Below are 10,773 nucleotides of genomic sequence, written 5' to 3'. Positions count from 1 at the left end.
TCACCCACATAATAACTTCCTTCCAAATTTATTAATAACTCTCTCAAATTTATTAATAACCCTTACTCTATTATTATAAATAAACAACTAATGCTTATTGCTTACCGGTACACATTCATTTAATTAAAAGAGTGCTTTGCATTATTTATTCCGACTTATTTGTAAAAATATATTCCCAACGGAAGATATGATGAGGAAGACCAATCATGATGATGTGATGATGTTTTAGTGGCGACAGGGTGGAGCCGCCACCAATGCCAACGATAGAGCTTGTCGCTTTGCTTCCACATCACCTTTATATCTGACTTTCAGAAAATGCGGCCTGCCCAACCCATTTCACCACTTGTTAATTATTTTCATTTATTTATTTTTCTTATAAGCATGACCTATCTTGACGTGTGGTCTTACGTTTTAACTCGGGAAAATATATTTATAAAAGAGCGAAGTCAAAAAAATGCCCCCAAAATTTATTTCAATAAAGATAAGACAGCTAAAGAAATAAAAATTGAGATAGCGGTCTAATTTGTGTAGTCAAACATGTTAAATTTATTAATTAGTTTGGGGTAAAAGATACTGACAAATACCCAAAGATTTTAAAAATTGGAAGGTTCCCCTCTAAGATTTTAAGATTTCTAAAGACACAAATCTTTCATTGTATTTTGTAAAGACAAATTTTTTTTAGGAGAATTTTGTGTTATTTTGACAAATCGTAGAAAAATTTTATGGTATTTTTTTTATAAAATTTTAGGATAGGTCCATGAAATTTTTTAAGTTTCAAAGGAAGTTTTCGTCTTTTTTTCAAACCTCAGCGAAGGTAAGTGTCTTTCGCCTATTAGCTTAAAATATTACTTGTGGAATACTCTAAGGACATAATATATTTTCTTATATTTTAAATTTCTCCTTTCTATATAGGTTGAAGAATTTACTTTCCAATATGCAATTGTGAGCTTTTCAAAAAGAATAAATTATTTGTAAACATTGTGAAACTATACTTAGGGCCATTATGGGCCATCACTCATCAGCTGGATGAAAGTGTTGGTGTATAAATACGCTCCAATTGCCAACCTCTGCCGTTCACATTTTCCTCTCTCTCTCTCTCTCTCTCTCTCTCTCTCTCTCTCTCTGCTTCTTGGTTGTTCAGATTGCCTTCTTCAGGAGGTAAGCAGCTCAAAATCTTCCAGGTCTAATTGAAACATAGTTGATATATGCTGTGCTTTTTCAAATTTCTCGCATTCCTCAAATCTCTTCCCTCCCTTTTTTCCAATGCAAAGACTAATGACAGCCCCATTTCTATTTTTTCCTCTTTTTCTCTTTTGCCTGTACTTCAAGCTTCAGAGCGTACATTCATATATATAAATATATGTCAGGCTGTACACCAAAAAGAAATCACGAAGAGGGCAATTCAAAAGTGTCTTCACAACATTAAGTTAATATACATGTACACACACACACACAGATATATATATATATATATATATATCTATTTTTCCCATTTTGGAGTTGACTAGCTTCTCTGCTTCCAATTACGCATACAAATTGCGTTTTTATTTTTCCTTTATTTAATTTGAGTCTTGTTGGCCTACAAATATTAATATGATGCCAATCCTCTTTCATTATCTTTAAAACATACAAAGTTAAGAAACCAAAATGTGTCCAATAATTTGCCCATGTGACTAAACATTCTATATGTATAAATATAATGTTATGATTTTATATTATATTGTATAGTAATATAATAATGCAAAAATATTTACAGAGGTTAAGTTCTTCAACTGGAGGGACATGCACATGCCCGGCTGCATGTTGCCAGACATTATTGTTTTAATGCATTTCTTTGCTGGGCAAGGTGATATGGGCTATCATTTTCACTTTTCTACGTCCTTCCAACACAATATTGATAAACAGCTGAGATGCGCATATACTGCAGGGACAAATACTTGTTTGGCAGTGAAATGGAGGAGGAGAGAGCTTACAAGGCCCATGTTGTGGTTTTTCCACTAGATGGACAGGGTCACATAAACCCAATGCTCCAATTTTCCAAACGTTTGGCTTCAAAAGGGCTCAAAATCACAGTAGCTGCTACCACCTCCAACATCAAGACCATTGAAGCTAGAGCTGGGTCAATGGTACTTGAGCCAATTTATGACGATTGCAGTGAAGGCGGCTGGCATGGACCTGGAGGACATAAGGGCTATCTTGAGAGGTTTGAAGCCAGTGGTGCGCGGCGCTTAACTGAACTCGTCAAGAGACTAGTAAACACCGCGCACCCTGTCAAGTGCCTTGTATATGATGCAAATTTACCATGGGCTCTCACAATAGCCAAGCAACTGGGCTTAGTTGGAATTGCATTTTTCACTCAGTCATGTGCTGCAATTGCCAACTACTACCCCATGCATTACGAGGTATTAGCTAAGCCATTGCCAGTGGCTGCATATCCAATGCCTGGGCTGCCAAAGCTTGGCGTTCCATGCATTCCTTCACTGGGTCCAGAAACAGGACACTATCCCCCTTTAATCGTACACATTTTGAAACAATTTGATGGAATTGAGAATGCAGATTGTATCGCTTTCAACTCATATGATAAGTTGGAAGAGGAGGTGAGTTCAGTACATTGTGAGTTTAATTATACTGATTCGGTAAATATTTAGTGTGTTTTGATTCACTAGGGGTATAATCATACAGCATAAACTTGCATATGACTCAGAATTGAACTCACCTCATTAACCTTGATGGAATTTCAGTTCTTGCTGAATTAATCTTCCCTATTATTGTTCCATTGACAGCAATAAATTTACGTTTAAAGTCCAAAGTTTCTGTATTACGGCTTTAGACCAATATGACGTATGATAATAAGAAAACGTGGCTAAAATCAATTGTAGGTGGTGAAATGGATGGCCAATCTCTGGCCTGTTATGACAGTTGGACCGACCATACCATCCGTCTACCTTGACAAGAGGGTGAAGGATGATAAAAGTTACGGTTTCAATCTCTATAAGCCAAACAACGATGCGTGCATGAAGTGGCTAAACACGAAGGAAACTGGATCCGTGGTGTATGTTTCATTTGGGAGCGCTGCAAGATTGAACGCAGAACAGATGTCTGAAATGGCATGGGCTTTGAAGCATACTAACTACAACTTCTTATGGGTAGTGAAGGCAGCTGAAGATATCCTGCTTCCCAGCAATTTTGTGGAGGAGACTGCAGGAAAAGGACTAGTTGCGACCTGGTGCTCCCAATTGGAGGTGCTGGCCCATCACGCAATTGGGTGCTTCATATCGCATTGTGGGTGGAATTCCTCAGTAGAGGCATTGAGCTTTGGAGTGCCAGTGATTGGAATGCCTCGGTTTCTAGACCAAATGGTTAATGCACATTTTCTAGAGCAAGCGTGGGGCGTGGGAGTTAACCCCAGGGCAAATGAGGAAGGTTTTGTTACCGGAGAAGAAATCGATAGGTGCATCCGAGAAGTTATGGATGGAGAGAGAGGACAAGCCATTAAGAGCAACGCAATTCAGTGGAAGCAGTTGGCTAGGGAGGCGGTAGATGAAGGTGGAAGCTCCGATAAACACACTGATGAAATTGTTGCTCGAATTGTTTCCTAGCCCTTCTAATATTTATTGTCAAGTTAAGACTTGCTTCTTTCTCTTGCTCATTTCCTTAGCAGTTGTGTCATGGAATGTTTCCGTCTAATCATTCAGGTGTAATTTTTGGGAGCCAAAGGTTTGGAAATGGTGGGTCGATTGGTTCTGCTCAAATGTTGCTCTCTATATTGTTGTAAAACACCTCATATTGCTAAGGAACTCTAATATATTTTTATGATTGACTGTAGTTAATACAAATTTTATCCAATCCACCATCATTAATGTAACGACCTACTACTTATATAGATTTTTTTTTTCCATATATATATAACATAAATACTATATGTCTGAAATACTACTGAAAACATCTCAAGCTCAAAGGAGCACGGAGAAAATTATGTACATCACACATACCTAAGCAGGGGTATACAAGAAACCGGAAACTGACATATATATAATACCAGAAAACTATAAATCTCATAGTGTACGTAATTATTACAAAATACCCAGTGAGATCACCAAAACTTGGAATCTACCCCAACCGCTGGTATCATGGAAACACATACCCTTCCAGTATGGGCAGTGCAAGATAATCTCTACCCGCGAGCCTAATCTGCTTGCCTAGCTGGATCTCCTGAAAAAAAATAATTAGTCATTGGGATGAGACAACGCTCAGTAAGAGAAAATATACTATCACTAGCGTGTGGCAACTGAGTTACACATTTAACATAGTGAAGTAATACTGAGACTGTAAAACACGTAAGCTAATATACTATACAAAACACATGTAGTGTAGTTTAAAATACAACTGTGTCTAAACTTGCTATCTGTACATACTGCTAATATGATAATAAAACTGCTGCTGTATGATATATCTGTATATACATAGGAACTTCTACTATACCTTGGGATCTGTATGTCATGATATAACCCCTCATGACAGGGTTGTGCGGCCCGTAGGCTAGACTTACTCTAGTTGGCCTACCAAGCAAGTCAATCTGAATCTCTAACATCTGCCAATCTGTCAATCTGTAAATCTGACCCACTGCAATCTCTTCGGCTAATCACCAAATCTATCTCATTTAACCGGCCACCTCAACCCAGCTTGTTAGGGAGACTGCAATCTCTCCTGGCACGGTTAGACAGAATCCACATACTATCTAAGTTATGTGGTTGCACTCTATCTGTAATAGAAACGCTACCGTACTTTGCTGTCTGTATCTGTCTGTAATATCCTTAGGGATCTGATACTGTGTGATACTATATATATAAATATATTTATCTTGCTGTTTTAACATGATTTCAAAACAACCATAACACTATAAATTTGAGCTGTAATATCTAAAATATCTATAATATCTATATGTATTATCTGAAATATCTACTGAAATATCTGTAATATCTATAATATATGTCTGTAATATCTGTAATATCTATCTAATGTATCTATAATATGTGTCTGTAATATCTGTCTGAATGTTATGGTTTTGAAATCATGTTATACTGAAAAATGCTATAAATCTTACTTTTTGCTAATAAACTTGTATAACTAGATATCTGTAAAACTTCATAATCAACATATTAAACTATAATAAACTCAAACCACACAACTGTGTAATTAAAATCTCATGCTTCATTTCTGTAATTTCACTAAAATAATAATACTTATGATATTCTGGAAAAATAAACTGATCAACATGCTTGTAAATATACATACATAATCTTCTGTTATGCATTCTAAAAATTTCCTAACATAGCATATTTTCCTTACCTAATTTCTAAGAAAGCCCCTACTGTATTCTAACCCTACACCTGCAGGGTTCCCCACTCAACACCCTGAAAACAACATCTCCTAGAACAAAATATCAGTATTTCTTCATATACTACATTTCTTATAACTGTAGGAAAGACAAATACTAAATATAATGTCTTACCTTGAGATTGAGATGAATTTCACCAACCCCACCAACGATCCACTCCAACAGACTTGAAGAGAACTTTCCTAAGAGCGTCGTAGTGGCCTCAGATCATCGAAACGGTGAGAATCCGGCTCGAAAACTAAGAGAGAAGGGGGAAGGGACGAAGTAGAGAGAGAAAAGGATTTTTGTACATGAATTTCCGACTGAAAATGAAGTTTAGGCTATTTATACACTAGCCTTCGTCGACGAGCCACGTCACTTTGTCGACGGGGTCAAGAAGGAAGTTCGTCGACGAATGCCTACTCCTCGTTGACGAAATTTAGAACTTGGAAAATAACCTCTCAGTATCATCTCGTCAACGAGACACATCCCCGTCGACGAGACATTCATGTGTGCTCATCGACGAAGCCCATGTTGTAGTGATCCTAAAAATAAAAAATAAAAAATAAAAAATATTATTATTATTATTATTATTATTATTTAAAATAAATAAATTAAAATTAAAATTAAAACTAAAATTAAAATTAAAATTAAAAAAATAATTATTATAAAAAATTAAAATATTTAAATAATAATACTTATTAATTAAATTATATAATATAATATATAAATATAATATTTTATATTTTATATATATATATATATATATATATATATATATATAAAATAAACCTACCGTCCTGAAGGATTGTCCTTCAGGGAAGACGAAATACTAAGGCATTTTTTTTCTTTCATATCCTCGTCCTCTCTCTCCCACTCTCCTCCATCTCGTTTCCGTTATTCGGCCGATCAAAAATCCAAAAATATCGTTGGGCTCTCCTCGCCACCACCGACATTTCTACTGAATGGATCTATCGTGGGAGTGGCGTAGGCATATCTCATGGGATAAGGTCAAATCTCAAACTTACCTCAATTTCTCTTAAACTATAAGCCCAATTAACGAACAGAAATTGTCAAGAGACTCATGGGGAGATTCTCTACAATCTAGTCGGAGCGAGTTTTCGAATTGGAGTTCCGGGGTACCAATCCTAAATCGGGGGTAAGTTTGATAATTTAGATTTTTATTAGGCTATTTAGGGTATTCAGAACCTAGGAAAATTTTAGGCAAAGTTACTCTAAGAATTGTGACGAATAATATGATGAAATTTGAATTTCAGGGCTTAGGTGTGTTATCGGGCTTTTTCAGGAATCAAGTAAGGGAATTAAGTTAAGTCAGTAATTTTATGAAATTTAAATCAATTTAATTGTTATGTTTATATAAATTTATATATTTATTTATTTATTTATTTGTTTATTCATTTCAGAATTTAAAGGTTATTTTGAAAACCAACCGTTCGAAATGGATTTTACAAACTTAGGATATATGGTATGATATTTTTGAATAAAATGAACAGTGGAAAGCTTGTTTATTTATATGGATATGTTAAAATGTGGAAAATCGTGTGGCGAATTATTTAATTTGTATGGATTATTGTATATTTGGATTTGGGATTTTGAAATACTGAATTGTCTGTGAAATACTGAATTGTTTAAGAAATACTGAAAATGCTTGTGAAAATATTAGAACTGTTTATGAAATACAGAAGTTTGATCTAACGGCCAATGATCGGGTGTTATTTGATTGGCCAGGGGTCGGGATTATTATTTGACGGACGAGGGCCGAGTTTTAATTGATGGCTATATGCCGGATTGTATTTTGTGGTCGGGGGCCAGATGTTTGGAATAACAAGAAATATATGTGTATTGATATTTTAAATGATGATTTCTACTATCTAAATTGCATGAGATGCTTTAGGAGTCCTGGGGACCAATGTATTGTGAGCACAGTACCATTGCTAGTTAGACCATGTGCACCCACGCTGTCTGGATAGAAGTGTAGGGGGTCTAGTCGACTGCCTGCGTGAGGTTGAAGTAAGGGCGTCGGACCTGCAGTTTTGCTGTGGATGCCTGCAAATGTGTTTGCAGAGGATGTTATTTTTTACTTTGTTTGGGCTGATCACCCAGGCTTAGTTCAGTCTTCGGGCCCCACCACCTATGCCATGGGAAAAGTAAATGGCGTGTTTGTCACAGGGAGTGTCTTATATGCATATCTGTTAATTTATGTGAATACAGTTAATTAATAAGATAACTTCAAGGGCTTACTGAGAAAGGTGAGTGCCCTGGTAGCAGTGATGGTACTAGAGCATAGGGAAACTACTTGTATGGGCGAGTAATCTTCCCTATCCTCGACTAATTGTGCGCGAGAGTGTAAAATAAGAATGTTTTCATAAATGTGTTTATCTATTTAGTGAACTGGTTATTTTTTTGTGCACTAAATGCATGTTGGGCGCACACTAATATTAACTTAGTCTTTCCCTTACTAAGATGTGTCTCACCCCTAGTTTACAAACTGTCTTTTTAGGGAATCCTAGAGATCGGGCCTAGCAGGCTAAAGGAGCCGGGCTAGTGGTGTAAATTTTATGTAGGTAGTGTGTAGATAGAGATTTTATTTTTGTTTAGTTTTATGGGCTGTAATTATGTGGAAATGGATATGTTTATGTATAAATATAGTTATATTTTATTTCCGCTGCATATATGTGTTTTATATTTGATGAACAAGGTATCAGGTACACTGACGTTACTACAGTAGCACTTCGGGCCCATGTGGCGGATCGAGGTCGTTACACCTGTGTTCGTCAACGAGACCCTGTTTTAATTTTACTTTTCTCTATTTCTCCTGTTATTGATTTATGGAAATTATCCGGGTCTCTACATTCTCCCCTCCTAATAAAATTTCGTCCTTGAAATTTACTATTTATACTATACACTATTCTCTGAAGAAAATTGTCTACTTATTTTATTACTTACCCTCACTTATGGCGGAGGAATACCTACATTCAAAGTTCTGGGAGATTACAAATATATTCCAAAATAAAAATTTCCCCAAAACCAAAATACTACATATCCTATAACCTAAAGTACAACATAAATATCAGTCTATACTAAACAAACTTTATCTTTATCATACTAACTAATACTATAACTCACTAAAGTGTGGGTATTTCTGCTTAATTTCTTCTTCAAGCTCCCACGAAACTTCTTCTATAGCATGGTTTCTCCACAAAACTTTTACTAGCTGAATTTTGATAATTTAATAATAATAAATGAGGGAGAAAAGGAAATAAAAAGGGGACTCAGCAGGTCTTCGTCGACGAATGCAAATTGTTGGCGAATGCTTCACGTTCGACGAAGACACAACATATTGGGCTCATCGACGAGGGTGCTCTTCGTCGACGAGAAATACCGAGAGGGGGTTTTGGGTGATTTTGAATTTCGTCGACGAAGGGAGAGTTCGTCGACGAGTTGTCTTCATGATCTCGTCGACGAGGTGACGTGGCTCGTCGACGAGGGCCAAAGTATAAATAGGTCAAATCTTCATATTTGGCCAAAAACTTACGCTCAAGATTTTCCTTCTCTCTCCTCTTCGGCTCCCACCCCTTCTTTCTTAATTTCTAGGTCCGCTATTTGCCAGATCAACAATTCGAAGCCACAATGACACTCTTGGGGAAGTTCTCTACATATCTGCTTGGATGGATCGTCGGTGGGTTGAGTTGGAAATTCATCCCAAACTCAGGGTAAGACTTTTACTCAATATTTGACTTTCCTTGTAGTTATAGGAAATGTTGTACGTGTAGAAATATTGAAGTTTAGTTCTGGGAAATATCATTTTCATGGTATTCAACATGGAACCCTGCGGGTGCAGGACTGTTTTCTTAGGGGCTCTTCAGGAATCAGGTAAGGGGATAAACTAAGCTAGTTATTTTATGAAAATGTATGTATGTTATTACAGCATCTAATTTCAAGAAAATAAATATATTTATGTATGCTTTATGGTTGGGAAATACTGCTGTAAAAGATGATATGTCTAAATATGTATGAAACCTATTTCGTGTGGCATGAGTAGAATTTATAATGAAATACCGTTTTCTGGGAATATGATAAAATATGGATTTTAATAATGAAAAACTAGCGTACGGGCCGAGAATTTTATATGATTTGCTGGTGTACGGGCCGAGCTATGGATATGATTTGCTGGCGTACGGGTTGAACTATGGATATGATTTGCCAGTGTACGGGCTGAGCTATGGATATGATTTGTCGGCGTATGAGTCGAGCTGTGGTTATGATTTACCGGTGTACGGGCCAAGCTATGGTAAAATATGAAACGCCGGCATACAAGCCGATGATTTTATGATGTATATAAATATGCAAAATGATGTGATGATATTGATTTGGCAATTAATAGTATGAAACATTCATGTATCACAGTTTAATTATATGTTATATGTTATCAGGACCTGGTTGGCTTGGTTTAGGCTAGCACTTGTACGGTACCGATGCTATGTGTTCAAGATCGTCATAATATTGTGTTAATGCTGCTATATAGAGTAGCATGAGGACGGATAGTCAATGTTATTTTAAGAAGTGTGAGTGCCCTTGGTGTACGGACTAGGTCTGGCTATAACGACCTGCTATTCAACTTGGGTTTTTTTTTTTTTTTTTTATATACTATAACATTTAAAATTCTCTGATACCATACTGGATTAAACCCAATCATCAACCTAAGCAATAAGAAGTAGGAATCAAATAAACATAACCATACGTAGTTATATACAATACCAAAGTGCTAAAGTGGTTCCCAAAATATACATATATATATATATGTTTTCTAGAATACCCTCAACTGGCTAGGGCTATACAAAAATACTCCCAAAAATACTCACACTACTGTCAGGGCAATACCGAAGCCCCTCTATCTGCGAGCCTGATCTGCTCGCCTATCTAGAACACCTGAAAAATGTTAAAGTAATTGGGATAAGCCAACGCTCAGTAAGATGAAATATGCTATAACTAGTGTGTGGAAAATGAGTTACAATACTATGAAAATCTATTACTATATAGTCATGTATCACTGAATCTGTAAAGTATAATACCAGTAATATAATCATCATCTTTTACCTGTTGCTTAACATTTCTATGCTACGGGCTTTACCCTGACTAGCCAATCAGGAATAAATCACTATACTCCATAGTCGGATCAGCCCTCCTCAACCCATATCTGATGGGGAGTCTGTCTACTTGTGGACTCTATGCGATCGACCTTTATACCACGTATTATCTGAAAGGTGGTTGCACTCTATATACTGTATATAGCTACAGTACCGTATTCTGTAACTGTATGGTCCAACAGGGTCTGATACTATATAATACATCTCTATATACAACTATTTGTTTTA

General features: G+C 36.3%; 1 protein-coding gene across 1 annotated transcript; it reads left to right on the top strand.

Moving 5' to 3' along the window:
• The first annotated feature begins 1,082 nt into the window (after window positions 1-1,082).
• Window positions 1,083-3,830, top strand: LOC131162971 (mogroside IE synthase-like). Its single transcript, XM_058119620.1, has 3 exons — window positions 1,083-1,158; window positions 1,928-2,597; window positions 2,880-3,830. Exons 2-3 carry the CDS (start codon window positions 1,953-1,955, stop codon window positions 3,597-3,599), a joined length of 1,365 nt encoding a protein of 454 aa, XP_057975603.1. The 5' UTR covers window positions 1,083-1,158; window positions 1,928-1,952; the 3' UTR covers window positions 3,600-3,830.
• The last annotated feature ends 6,943 nt before the right edge of the window (window positions 3,831-10,773 follow it).

Source organism: Malania oleifera, chromosome 8 (assembly GCF_029873635.1).
Source record: "Malania oleifera isolate guangnan ecotype guangnan chromosome 8, ASM2987363v1, whole genome shotgun sequence".
NCBI lineage: Eukaryota > Viridiplantae > Streptophyta > Magnoliopsida > Santalales > Ximeniaceae > Malania > Malania oleifera.
Note: the sequence above shows the minus strand (reverse complement) of the source record. Positions and strands in the feature narration are given on the sequence as shown.

Bases quoted from the DNA above. Each gene is read 5' to 3' on its own strand.
- LOC131162971 (XM_058119620.1), top strand. From the start codon at position 1,953: ATGGAGGAGGAGAGAGCTTACAAGGCCCATGTTGTGGTTTTTCCACTA. The intron at 2,598-2,879 runs GTGAGTTCAGTA...AATCAATTGTAG, and splicing joins ATGATAAGTTGGAAGAGGAG to GTGGTGAAATGGATGGCCAA.